This window comes from Ciona robusta, chromosome 1, assembly GCF_009617815.1.
Source record: "Ciona robusta chromosome 1, ASM961781v2".
Lineage (NCBI taxonomy): Eukaryota > Metazoa > Chordata > Ascidiacea > Phlebobranchia > Cionidae > Ciona > Ciona robusta.
Genome location: NC_143235.1, coordinates 15,609,873 through 15,623,808, shown reverse-complemented (window position 1 = coordinate 15,623,808; position 13,936 = coordinate 15,609,873). Strand labels below are relative to the sequence as shown.

The following is a 13,936-nucleotide window of genomic DNA, read 5'->3' as shown; positions in this document are numbered from 1 at the left end:
AGCCATATTTTTATCATCTAAGTGGGGAGTAAGCTTCTCGTCTTCGTTTTTATTTCGATTAAAAATATCTTGCATACAATTTCAAACACACAGTTCAGTTATTTCAGAACTAAAATAATCACATTGCAATTAACAGAAAATTCGTTTCCGTATTCGAGGGAAAAATAACATGTGTTTGTAAAGCTAAATAAACCACTGGCGTTCCACATATGGTAGCTAACATAGGTTGGGAACCACTTGCATGTAGGGGTTTATATGGAATTATTTAAATTGGTAACCAGCAATTTATTTAGGTTTACCAAGTTTGTAAAAGATTATCCAAAAAAAAATATAAAAGTGTCCAAATATAAGGTAGTTCAGTAATGACGTAATTCAACTATGACGTAATTCATCTATGACGCATGGTAAATCACATAATACACAAACAACAAATTTATTTCAGTTTTTCTTCGTTGGAACGAGGTTTCCTTATAACGGATCGAAACAGGTGTGATATCATAATGATGATTATTGCGATAATATGAAAGCAGAAATAAATAGATTTCCAATATCTGTGAAAATATGAGTTTTAATTAATCAAAAATAAATAAACTAATATTTCATTGATTTATACAACATATATAAACATATGTATAAACTCTTCAAGACACAACAAAGTAAAACAATTAACAGTTAAACGACAATTTTATCGTTAAAGAGCATCCGGTTAAAAAGACTCTCTGATCTTCCTAACCCAAAAAATAAACATAATTTATTTTGTTTTAAATAAGATCCCAACATTGGTAGATTACCTGTACGTGTCCTCCCATGTTAACAAAGCAAACGCCATGTACATATATTCAAACGCACGGAACTTAAAGAACCAAAGAACCCAATCATATGAATCTTGTACTTTGGTTGGAAGATAAACCTTCAACTTTTGCAATTGATCCTCAGCCAGCATGAACAAAGGCATGCTGAGAAAAGCTCCGTAGAATCCGGGTTCGATTCCGTGCCAGAACGCACTTACACCCATCACCCCTGCTACTCTGTTACAACATGTTTATAAATAGATAACCATACAAACCTAACCCCTACAATAACAATATAGGATAAACATAACTATTATGAAGATGCAACTCTGCGTTTACAATAATGTGTTTATAAACAAAATTAATTTCTACTTTCTACTTTTCCTAATGTTAACGAAGCTTGTAGTAATATACAAAAAGCTAAAAACACGGGAAAACTACAGTTGTTAGAAAACGCTAATAATTAAAACAAAATTTATTCAATAAAAAAATATGACACCCTACAAACAGTGTAATATATAATATTAAACCATTTTAATAAAACAACAATTATGTCCGAATGTAAATACAACCCCCATAAACCCACAGATAAAGTAACAGACACCCACCTTAGATGCTTCATATTCTGAGGCCACCTTTTATGAATATAGTTAGCCAACCACCACTGAACCCCCATGTTCCAGTTCCGCATACCAAGTCTAATGGTTGAGGTGAAATCACAGTTGTAAGGGTCAATGTTTCGGATTGTTTCAAAACTATAACTATCGTCTCCTCTGTAACAAATGTATTACATTTATTATTGTATGCAAATCATTAATTAGAGATATATATAAACTATTACATATAATTAATATTAATTCATGCTTAGAGGTTGTTACACTTCATAACCAATGTTGAACACCATAATACATAATCCTTGTTTCCACGTCGCGGGGAGCTAAGTAATAGTTAAGAATCCATGAGACTATGACTAACAGCTCTTATGGGTTAAACATGTTGGATTCCTTTAAGACCGTGGTTCCCAACACGTGGGGCGCGACCCAAAGTTGGGTCGCCTGATAATTTTTTTGGGTCGTTTGGTTTTGTCAGTTTGTCATAGTTGCGTTTAAATTAAATGTAACTTGCCTATTAAACATTGCAACAGGCGGTGGTGAACAACCTAAAAATGTTACAGAAGTAGAACTGATTCATATTTACGATGTTTTCCTCAACCAGGCAGCATGTTTATTACGTAATAGGAGGGATTCACACGTGGATTCATTGCATCATAATAGCGATTGTTTGACCTGGCAATTAATTACGACATAATAGCAATTCACACGTTGATTGTTTGCGTCATAATAGCGATTGTCCCCTTGATTATTTAGCCTGCAGGTGCTTGAAAACAGTTTGGATATTTGCTTTTTAAGTAAAGTATACAAATGTTTGCAAAAAATGCTTTGTACGCGCGTAAAGCAACGCCAAAACTCACCGATAGCCAGCGAGCACAGCTATAGCTCATTAGTGATTTGATAAACATATTATTTTCTGAAAAAGTTAATGCTTTTGCAGTGCTGCTTGTTAGGAGTTAGTGGTTGGGAGTTAGGGGTTAAGAGTTAGGGCTGGATTAAGCAGGGCTTTAACTAACATAAAACACTGCGAAAACAGGATTATAACGTACTGTAACGTACGTAATATATCACTATTGTGACGTAACATACCGCTAATGTGACGTAATAAAGCGTTAACCTTACGCAGGTCAGGCAAATTACGGTGACGAAGCATGTTTTCGCGCATTTTAAAGTTAATTTTAGACACGAACACCCGATTTTTTTGCAAAAATAATTAAACAGTGGGTATCAGTAAGGTCTATAAGACATTTAGAAACCAAAATTGTCACTGACCACCAGCTAAAGGATTACCCGTTTGCAATGCAATCTTGTATGGCTTTTAAAATTTTACGACAATATATGCTTGGGTCGCAAGATTTTACCGAACTGAATTTATTTTTAAAATGGGTCGCCTTAAAAACGAGTTGGGAACCACTGCTTTAAGACACAGAACATATTATGTATCATTACATACTTTACACAACACAATAACTCACTCTTGTTTATCCTGAGTTGGTCCGTTACCCGGCCTTGGTTTGCTAGAGGTGGGGTAAGCCCCCAATGTGAGAGTGACAAATGAGCATTCAGCTAATAACCACGCCGAGTAAAATCTCATCCTCCCGATAAAGAATATGGGTACCATGTAAAACAACCTGCGGCGGAATTAGGGGGTGAGATGAGTGGCATTTTTCCCTTACTTTAGAACAGGGGTGACAATATATGTTTTAGCATCTCAGTTTTTCGCCTAAATGACTTAGATATCTATACAAACAAACAGAGCCAAAGTATATTGCATTCACCACATTAATCAATGAGGTTCCCTATGTTTGGCAAAACACCCACCTGAACCAGAATGGTTGTTCGTAAAATGCATCCGACTTTGGAACGTTGATGTTGAAATTAAACGAAACCACGGCGTACAGAACACCAAACATCCCAATGTTTTGCAAGCGAGTGAAAACTTCTTTCTTCCAAGGGATAAAGGTTTGGGTTTCGTTGGCGAGGTAATCATGGTAAGTTCGGTATTTAAAGAAGGGGCCTGTTTGTTGGGGTGTTAGTTGTTTATATTTACCTGACGAGGCAACTACAGTCATTAAAAAACGGGTGTTCTGTTTCATACACCTCATATTTACAGGTGACCACTGGGTTGGAGCAATTGCCGTTACATGTTTGGCCGAAGGAAACATACGCCCACAATGGCAGCATTGAGCTTTGACCCGATAGCCGATAACCTCTGGGATAGAGCGACATCATACATTATGATGTAATAATCAACATTGTTACCTGTAAATAGTCCTGTGTAACAATAGGAATACCAGAACATGTCCATTGTTGTTGGTTCCGATACCAAGCCACGCTTGTTTGAACGGTAATCCTGGATTTCTATGGCAACGCTGACCAACTGTTGGGGGAAAATAGGTTTCGTGGTTTAAATTGTTTGGTGTGGGGGGGGGAGTTTAGTGCAGTTATACTTAACAGCAAGCTAAAAGCTGGTTTAAAATCTCATGTATTAAAGTTGGGGTTGAATGTCCCCCATCCACCCCTCATGTTACGCCTATCAATATCCTCACACACATTGGTGCAACATAGGCATCCCACCTTTAATGTTAACATAAGTTGGACAGCATTCGCCAACGCTGACGGCCGTTCCAATCCGAACCATGTGACACATCGGAAAAACAATAAAAATGAAAACGACCAAATGAACGAAACAAACGCAGTTTTCCTGTGGAAACATAGAAACAATATATACATATTGATTGTATGAATGTAACTTATTTATCGACACAGAGCAAAATGACAAATACAATGGGGCATGGTGGCAGCATTGAGCCCGTAACCAGTGACAGATAACATAGAAACAACATACATTACCACATAACATAGAAACAACATACATTACCACATAACATAGAAACAACATACATTACCACATAACATAGAAACAACATACAATACCTTCTTAAACACTTTATGATGACCGTATTGACCACACAAGCGATAAACGAATATAATCCATCAAACCCACAAACACCGAACACGACCAGAAACCCAAACCCTCCTGTCGCTATCTGGGTGAGAAGGTAAACATATTATAATATATTGATTCAATTATTAATTTGGTACTTAGTGTCTGGTGAAGAATTCGTTGTTAAACAAACAAAAGTTAGTGGTTGGGGTTAGTAGTTACGCATGTGTAGGGGGTCTTTAATTTAATTTATTAAAGAAATAATGTTTAAAATCGAACCTGTTTCGCTTTAAATGATTTCAATTTTCTTAAAGGAAATCCAACGACGATCGATAAAAATAAAATGAGCGAATATATTATTTCGTCATTCATTTTTCTATTATTACAAAACCAATGTGATTATGACGTCACAAACTAACTTCCGGGGATCGCGCGAATTTTTTTTATTTTTGTTGTTCCGATTCGGTGAACACGATTTCATAGACATCACAAAAAGATTAAATTGTCCCCGAATAAATCAAAATAACTTGGTATTTCTATGGGAAACCTGTCATGACGTCATCAAAACTATAAATGTGACGTCATAAGATGATGACGTAACCGCAACAAATGGTATTTTTAACAATGGTCTTTGTTTGGAACAAACAAAATTGTTTTAACATTGTGTGACGTCATAATATTTAAAAACGTATGGTATTATGACGTTTCAATGTTTATTGTTGGCTTTAAATTATCGAGTGTTTACAGTGGTTGGTATGGCTACGTATATGACGTCACAGTCATCCCATTGAATAATAATCGCTCATTCATGAATATTTTATAATGACGTAACAATGCATTGTATTCATGGTGAAAGGCAAATAAAGTTTACGCCCGATATATATCGTCTATGACGTCACAATGTAATTATTAACCGGTGAACGACCGTGTGTGTTGCGGATGCATATTATGATGTCACAATGCTGAGGGAGGTAATGCAGTCTGTTACGTCACAATCGGTAGATAATGAATAGAATCCGCCCAAAGTTAGTGAAGCAGATAGTAGCGGAAGTGACGCAATGGGCGGCCTTCGCGACCCCATTGTTTGTCACAGGGGTCGAATTCGGGAAGTTGGAACAAATGAAGGCTTCTTATTGGTTGGTTGTGTCGGTTACCATTGGTTACGTAGCTGCGTCAACACTGTTGTTATGGTTACCTGTCAAACTCGTATTTGATTGGATGAAGTTACTCACGTGGTTTAATGGACAATGGTAAGCGACCAATGAGAAGCCAGGATTCAAACTAACCAACCAATCACAGGTCGCCACCCATCCTATTATATTTCATACTGACGTCACTTCCGTGTTGCGTCATAATCATGGTAGGGACAAAGTTCGCCAATAATTTCAATGAAAATAAAGATTTCCAAAACTCGTGCGTTGAGCTGTTGGTCATAATGCTGCTTGTTACAGGTGAGTGTGACGTCATAACCGAAGAGTAATTTGTCTTTATTCGTTGGGTTTGGCAGTCATATTTTATTTGGCAATTTTCAACAGCATTTACCCGTAGCGTGATTTACCAACTTTCGTTTTGCTACTGATTCCCTTCTCCTTGTTGAATCAATTAATCTTCGCTACCGCATTCAAAGAAATAAAATAATTGATGTCCATTCGCCCAACGTTGCCCCATGAATAAACAAGCCATACTTCTATCGCCACACCACACATGTATTATGTTTATAGATTGGAGCGAGAAATTGAAGAATTACAAACTACGTACGTCACATCCGGTGCCAAGCGTCAACTCGATAACAGGTAAATATAATTACCATTATTACGTCACAATGACGTCATTACGTAATAGATTATCCGCCGAGCAGCAGAGGGTCTGTGACGTCGCTTATCCCGCGTCCAAAATATTCATCCGCGTGGACGGACGAAAGGTTTGTTGTGCGACGTTGGGTTTGATTGTTACGTCACACACCCCATTCTTACAGACCACCAGAGTTAATCGCGAATCTTCTTAACATCTATGACGTGAGACTGATGTTTGCCACGTCATCAGGGGAAGTGACGTCAACAAACTGGATATACGCAATATACGTCATATCTTTCATATCAATATCGACGTTCATTCTTAAACACGACTCGTCGTACAGGTAGGGTCGTGTAATGTATAGAAGCAAAGCAACATATCATGGACTTTGTGTATACAGGTTACTGTATTTAAATAAGAGACTGACGATGCCATTTATGGCGATAACAATTTCTGTTATACAGCAAACTATTCGTTTGACTTCTGTTTCTTACATATTATGACGTCACTATCCCCAGACCCATTATGACGTTGATATTGTTGGATTGTCCATTCTTCGTTCTTCGATTATCGATGTTAGCGCGGTTTGGGCAAGTGACGAGTATATTGTTTCTATTGAAGAACTTCTTCGTTATAACAGCATTGCTGTATTTCAATTTAATCGTGCCCAAACTATCTACTGTGTACGTCACACCGCGAATCAACACTGTCGATTATGACGTCACCAATCAAAGGGTTGATTATGACGTCAACAATCAGAGGCAAAAGGTCGATTCATTCGACTCCCTGGAAGACAATCGTTACCATGACTACGATTTGAACGACACACCGGAACTGCCACGCCCATCGACACACCCACAATATTATGACCATCACAATAATCATTATGACGTCACTGATGAGGGAGATGTGACGAAACCACGACGTCACAGAGGAACACTGTCGGAAGATTTGTTCGAAGGGAATTCCCCCGAACAGGAACCACAGGACGTGACGTCACCTGAGGAAGTGACGTATGCTATAGTTAAGAAGAAAAAGGCGCCAATGCCGAATCCCTCAAGCGTTAAAAAGTAAGTTTGTGACGTCATGAGTTCTAATGTGACGTCATAAACACGTTTGTGACGTATATATGCGCAGATCTTTATCGGAATGGGTGGATGGGGAAAGTTACGCCGTTGGCCCGCATAAAGTGAGGGGGGGGTCAAAGTTAACACCGGAAATCGCGTCACAAATAGCAAAGGAAGCTTTCGAGGCGAACGCGATGAACGCGATTGAAAGAATTGAACACGCCGTTGAGTTGTCGGACCTGGAATCGAACCCGGAATCGTCTTGCACCTCACTCGATGTTCGACTGTAAGATCTCATGCTCGCTGTCGACACAACCGTGATGTTTAATTATAATTGCTCTGTTATGACGTCATACTACGAAAACAATGCCAAATATGATTGTTTATGGCGTAACAATAGACATTAGTAACCTTTGATCACGTGGTTAATAATCAACCAATCACATGGCGGTATAAATATATCACATAATAAGCATTGTGTTGGTGCATTGTTTGCCATTGTGACGTCACAAATTATCCTGATGTTGTCATTATCAAACCTATAACGTCACAAAGTAATGGAAGCACTATGACGTAATAAAGTTAACTCAGTGATAACTATGACGCAATCCCCTCCCACTTTCTGCTTCGCTGTGATGACGTAGCGACTCTACGTCACACTGATGACGTAATGTATCGCTGACGTCACATCGTTCCATCTTACCCCGATGAAACTCACAATCACACTGATATTTGATCCGCGTGATGGCGCGAAAGAGCAAGGGGTCGCGAAACCTCTCAAATATTTCGTTCCCAATTAAGGGATTTCCCCTGAAAACGTCATCACCCTTCTCTAATTTGATGACGTCATACTTCATCTCTGTGACGGGGAAGTTGATTTGTTCAAACTTTTCGTACCTTGTGACGTTATGGGGTTGGGGGAATGCATCGTGGGGTTTTCCCCGTTTCACTGGGGTCAAGTCGGGTTCAGACGAATAGAAGGAAGGCGGGGGAATTCCCTTGGTACCACGTGGTGAATCCGGAAGTTTCCTCCTGGGGGGTAAGTCCCTTGTTAACGGGCGGGGAATACCCGGAGAAATCTTTTCTTCAATAACTGTTTCCATCTTCGGGGGTTCCCCGGTAACTATCTTTGAAGGCGTGTATTGCGTCATAGACGTCGCGTTCGATCGCGCACGTCGCTGAAGTTTCAACGATTCGAGTTTGAATCCAATAATCCCAACGACGGTCGCCACCCCTCCGATCAATGTAAGTAACAAGCCAACCCACATCGGGAAATTGTAGCGAATCTGCGGGACTACGAGGCACAAAGTTCCGCAGAGAATCAAAACAACCCCGGTCGCTACACTGCATACACTTGGCCTTATTTGTGGGTATCTCCTTATAAGGTCACCACATGACGAGAACACGAACCCGAACTTAGAACGTCTATGACGTAACAGTTGGTTCTTTGTTGTGTGACGACACGCTTGTTGTCTGTGATAATATTATTTGTTTTAAATCAAACCTTATTATGACGTAACAAACATACCGTTCATTGTTCCTGATTGTTTCGTCATCTTTTCGTCTCCAATTCTGAAACGCGATTTTCGTGCTTCGGTTCGGTACGTTCGACTAAACATAGAAACAATAAAATACAAACAATCAATCGTTATTACACTTACCATCTTTATTATGACATCACAATCAAGCTAATATCACGTCACAACTGTTCTACACTTTCCATTGTTACGTCATAGTTCCTAAACAATGATATTCATTATTCGCATTGCGAGAATAAATTATTCAAAACTCGTCGATTCGAAGCGACCGCATTTCTTATTAAGAAGCATTAAGGGGATTGTGACGTGACAATCGTAAAGTTATGAACCCGGATGTGACGAACAACGGATTTAACCATATCCTTCATGACGTCACATAGGTATATGTTTAATTCCCAGGCGTCACTTAAGCGGATTGCATCTATAAAGTCGCGATAATGGGATTGATGTCACAAGGGACTGACGTCACAATGAACATATTTATTTAAACGCGCGACGCATGAATTATTAAAACAATATGTAACAATCGTATTAATTATGACGTCACAATCCCTATCTCGCAACTGCGCTGTGTGACGTCATACATACGTCACATACACCTTTCCATCGAACACTAAGCATTGTTATTCACAACCAACCAACCAATAGTCACTGATGCGCTACTTTCATCCCTCGAGGCGACATATCAACAATATATATAGTGACGTCATAAACGAATATCGATCCACGCGAAGTTTAACTGATTGTGACGTCATAACTGCTGGTACTGCACATCTTGTTACGTCACAAATAAACTATAACCTGTCCGCTATCAATAAAGAGCGATATGACGTCACAATAAGCATTGAAAGTCGGATTGTTTGAAACGAATTCCAACAATACTGTTTGTGACGAAACAATGGGTTTGTTGAAACTTTGTCCGTGAGCGTGATCGTGCGCAGCGAAGCGTGGCTGTGAACAATGAGGGTGTGTGACGTAACAATGATCGACACACGACATTCTTTATGAACCGTGACGTCACTAATTCATCAAAACATAGTTATTATGACGTCACATACCTGAGATAATCTCCTTTTATCCAGCACCGGAAGTGACGATCTTCTCCTATATGACGTCATACCCACTAGACTCGGTATGATTGGTTGAATCAAAATATCCGACGCGTATGAGTGACTAACGTTACCCACGTGACCAACCCTGGCGGCGATCATGGACCCAAACAGGGGGTTTCCCCGGAGCGAGTTTCTTTTCATCTCAACAATAACCCTCTAACTACGTCACAATCAACCTCACTACGTCACAATGTATATTCAAGACTTCACTATTTATAAAGTTCAATCAATTAAATCGATCAAAGTGCGCCCTCACCCGGTTAATTGCGCCAATAAACGTCACCCACCATAGATATCTTATAAACCGATGTTTTTGATTAAATATTTATGAACCTCCCTTGAGACGCTAACTTTAGATTTATGTGACGTAATTATGACGTATCGATATTTAGTGACGTATGTAACTTGAAATTCTTTCTCTGCTATAATAACTATTGTGACGAAATAATAACTTCTAGTTGTGATGTCATAATGCTCGTGTTTCGTCACAAAACAAACAATATTGCAACACGCGCGTTTGTTACGTCATAAAAATCTTTGTGTAATGTTCATGTGACGTCATAAACCGTTCTAAATGTAACGTAATCGACATGGAGAATGCCCATTTACAAGCATAGTGACGTCATAATGTGTATTAACGTGACCCGCGAAAAAATCGATAAAGATAAATAATTCAAACTACTTGGGGGAAACCCCTTCATTGATACCAACAGATCAATTTTTATTTTTCTTCTTTTGCAAAACTTTTTCCGCGAGGAATTTGTATCTTGCAATGCATTCCTCCTGCGTAATATTGGTGGTTATGACGTCATTAATCAATATATTATGACATCATCACCTTTGTCTTCCCAGGAACACACCTGGATATTTTATCCCATCGTTCCGTTGAGGTCTTGGGAAACTGAATCAACGATTTCTCCAATAATTGTTGTTGGGACTGACTCCATGGGTGGTTCCCCTCAACCGGTACCTCTGTATTAATGGGCACGTAAGTGACAGGGGAATAAAAAAGCATTAATTATGATGTCATACCTTGTGTTCTTTCATGCATATCTGGTTGTTTCTGATTGGTTGTTATTATTTCTATGTTAGGAAAAAATTACATACATAATACGACATTATGACATCATAGTTACGATTGTATTCGTCCATCCGCATTGTGATGTCATCATCGGGTATTTGTATCTTCGATTTAAACGTTACGGTTGATTGCTTTGTGGGACCTGCATGGATATCTTATAAATATAAACATAGACACAACATAAACAGGGTGGGGTAAAGTGGGAAAAGTTCCGTGAATATTTAACAGTATTGTCACGAACAACAAAACCTATTACTATTTTACTACAGCATAGAAACAACATATCGAACATAGAAACAACATAAATACCCGCATTCCTCGCCATTCTTGCCCTCGTCGTAACTTCATGCACAGGCCGTCCCATCTCCCCCGATATTTTGACCCATCTTTCCTCGGTCCCCCCTGGGTAGCGGGCCATCAACTTAACGAGCTGTGATTGGTCGCTTTCGTTCCATTCTCCTTTCTTACGTCTCTGTTATGTAATATTCAACGTTATGATGTAATATTCAACATCACAACAACTATTATGAGTCTTTATGACATCACAACAAATATAATGACATCACAACAACTATTATGACATCACCAACCCTTGGTTCTTCCACAAACATGGCTTCAATTTCTTCGATCGAAGACGTTGGTGATTCGAACACTGAGGGTGAGGTTGGTAGTGAAGCCGCACTCTATGATGTCATAAACAACATTATTATAATGATGACATCATTATGACATCACAAACCATTTTCTGTGCCATCAAATATTCTTCTTTCTTCTCTTTATTCCGTTGTTGCTTCAACTTTTTCGCGACGATTCGTTTCTCTAATTGTTCCAAACGATCTTTTTCTGCTCTCTCTTGCTCCCTAGTGGTAAGACCCAAATATAATCGACACACACTTAAACGTCGTAAACTCACAATTTCATCTTCTCTTCTTCTTCAAGCAACAACCGTCGTTGCTCCCTCTGTGATGTCACAAACACCGGCAACCAAACAATGAAATCGTAAAATTTACGAACGAACAGAATTGGAAGGAGATCGACCAATGTTGGTTTGTATATCAAGTCTTCACTGGAAGCAACAAAATTATTTTCACGAATAAATTATAATTAATTAAAACCTTATCATTTCAGGGACTTCCCCATCTTTTTTCTTTTGTTTTCGATTTCTTTTCCGAGAAGTTCTTTCATCCTATAATAACCATTGTTATGAACCATTATGACATCACACACTATGTTGATCTAATAATCTTAGAAAGTTCACAAGTTACTTTAACAGTGAAAGAATATATTCTATAGCAACATATGCCAACAAAGGTGGCGGCATCGAGCCTCGAACCCATAACCTCTGGTCTACAGGCAACCACTACCCCATGACAAGGCTTTCAACCCACCCAAGTTAGTTTCTTCTCCAGGTAAACCCCCCACATTATAAGCATGTGACCAATCGTCATCACGAACGACATTATCATCGAAACTTCAAGTAAACTCATCTTCCGGATTTGTCTGTAATGTTGATCGAATCATTATGACATCACACATCGTGACATCACTCATTATGACAACAAATATTGTGACTTCACATATTATGACATCACGCATTATGACATCATAATACCTTGGAACATATAAATAAGCAGCAGGAAGCCCATTGGCCAAAACGTCGTCATATATTTCACGTTTTTCTTTATTCTTTAAAACCTGGAATAATAACAATTATAACATCACAGTAAAATACCTACAAACGCCAACGTTTATTATTTTAAGATTTTTTTTATATTGTTTTAGGATATTGATCAGGTTTAAATTCATATGTTCAAATATTAAAGTTTGGTCAACAATACCAATGTTTATGACATCACAATAACATCACCTCATAAATCGCGACGAGAATCCTGAAATTTTCCTCTGCCCCCTCAGTTTTGTTTTTATCGGGGTGCATAACAAGCGATAACTTTCGGTAACTTCGTCGAATCTCGGGTGAACCGGCATCCTAGGGGGTTGGGGGTTAAAATAAGATGTTTGTGGATTAGAGGGTTTATTGAAGGACATGTACAAAAGGTCAAGAAACGTATATTATTTAAACGCGAGAGAGATCTTTGAAAATTATTTCGATTTGTGATCCGTGACATCATCAGGGTTTACCGTTAAGTGTCTGAGCAGCACCGAGCCTTGAACCCTTAACCATTGGGCTACAGGCACGCGTGTTATGTTTGAAATAGTGGACGCGGTGTTCATCTGTGAACCAGAGAATACCCGGCACTGTGTAAAGGGGGGTAATACGAACCATATGTGTCTAAACATAAATCAAGAAAACCCGGTGTCTGAAAAAAGTTCACACTATGAAGTATATATGTACTGGGTCACACAAAAACCAATCACCCACAAAGTTGGGAATTAATAATTTCATTCCTTACCTGGGTAACATTAATAAATTCATAAAAATTTCCTCCCACTTCATCTACAAGATCGTATATCTCTGTTTGTTCGGGTGAGAACCCCCATTGCGCATGCGCACACGTTAACATACATAATAATAATACTAATTGAATCCTAACCATCTTAATTCGAAAACAACAACCCAATATTCAACGTGGAGTTTTTAACAAAATCCCCGGAACTCATGGGAGACATCTAGCGGAAACCATTTCTAAATACCTTAACCACTAGGGCTACAAAAAAAGAGAGCAGAGCTTTAATAAATTGTTTATCCTCACATGGTGGGTAAGGACAGTTGTTATAACACGGGTGTTCTGGTTTGGAAAAAACGCCCGAATTTTAACAATATTTAAATTTGGCGTTTAGCCTTTCATTGTTAATAGTGGTCATGGGCAGTTTATTTTTGGCAGTGCAGCTGACAAGGTATGTCGTAATCCATACTTTTGTTTGATTGTTCCTTTTTAGTCGTAACACACGTGGCCTTTCATTAGAGCAACGCTCTCTTGTTTTTATGTTTAGTTGACAATTTGAACAACCTATTACCACTTGGTTGGAACAACAA

At 38.7% G+C, this 13,936-nt stretch overlaps 4 protein-coding genes across 6 annotated transcripts; 1 reads left to right on the top strand and 3 right to left on the bottom strand.

Annotated features, from left to right (window-relative positions):
- Window positions 1–29: 29 nt before the first annotated feature.
- Window positions 30–4,805, bottom strand: LOC149743744 (membrane-bound acylglycerophosphatidylinositol O-acyltransferase mboat7-like). Its single transcript, XM_089881648.1, has 9 exons — window positions 4,629–4,805; window positions 4,340–4,452; window positions 3,980–4,106; window positions 3,665–3,782; window positions 3,224–3,419; window positions 2,878–3,033; window positions 1,400–1,564; window positions 792–1,028; window positions 30–551 (listed from the first exon to the last, which is right to left on the bottom strand). The coding sequence occupies exons 1-9, from the start codon at window positions 4,719–4,721 to the stop codon at window positions 434–436; spliced, it is 1,323 nt and encodes a 440-aa protein (XP_089737774.1). The 5' UTR covers window positions 4,722–4,805; the 3' UTR covers window positions 30–433.
- Window positions 4,806–4,841: 36 nt separating this feature from the next.
- LOC149743743 (transmembrane protein 236-like) lies at window positions 4,842–7,500 on the top strand. Its single transcript, XM_089881556.1, has 7 exons — window positions 4,842–5,599; window positions 5,649–5,800; window positions 6,071–6,142; window positions 6,192–6,270; window positions 6,325–6,486; window positions 6,662–7,213; window positions 7,281–7,500. The coding sequence occupies exons 1-7, from the start codon at window positions 5,355–5,357 to the stop codon at window positions 7,498–7,500; spliced, it is 1,482 nt and encodes a 493-aa protein (XP_089737682.1). The 5' UTR covers window positions 4,842–5,354.
- A 10-nt stretch (window positions 7,501–7,510) lies between these two features.
- Window positions 7,511–10,095, bottom strand: LOC149743742 (uncharacterized). 2 transcript variants are annotated; one of them, XM_089881674.1, is made up of 3 exons: window positions 9,807–10,095; window positions 8,739–8,821; window positions 7,511–8,683 (listed from the first exon to the last, which is right to left on the bottom strand). In XM_089881674.1, the coding sequence occupies exons 1-3, from the start codon at window positions 9,999–10,001 to the stop codon at window positions 7,798–7,800; spliced, it is 1,164 nt and encodes a 387-aa protein (XP_089737800.1). In that variant the 5' UTR covers window positions 10,002–10,095; the 3' UTR covers window positions 7,511–7,797. The 2 variants fall into 2 exon arrangements, with proteins under 2 accessions (XP_089737800.1, XP_089737808.1); XM_089881682.1 differs by lacking the exon at window positions 9,807–10,095 and adding an exon at window positions 8,872–9,636.
- Window positions 10,096–10,318: 223 nt separating this feature from the next.
- On the bottom strand, window positions 10,319–13,558 carry LOC149743741 (dnaJ homolog subfamily C member 1-like). Of its 2 annotated transcripts, XM_089881598.1 has the most exons (13): window positions 13,353–13,557; window positions 12,809–12,928; window positions 12,554–12,636; window positions 12,330–12,441; window positions 12,057–12,127; window positions 11,855–12,007; window positions 11,681–11,801; window positions 11,532–11,624; window positions 11,251–11,413; window positions 10,997–11,083; window positions 10,893–10,943; window positions 10,699–10,832; window positions 10,319–10,643 (listed from the first exon to the last, which is right to left on the bottom strand). In XM_089881598.1, the coding sequence occupies exons 1-13, from the start codon at window positions 13,494–13,496 to the stop codon at window positions 10,575–10,577; spliced, it is 1,401 nt and encodes a 466-aa protein (XP_089737724.1). In that variant the 5' UTR covers window positions 13,497–13,557; the 3' UTR covers window positions 10,319–10,574. The 2 variants fall into 2 exon arrangements, with proteins under 2 accessions (XP_089737724.1, XP_089737732.1); XM_089881606.1 differs by lacking the exon at window positions 11,532–11,624 and having other exon boundaries at window positions 13,353–13,558.
- Between the last annotated feature and the right edge of the window lie 378 nt (window positions 13,559–13,936).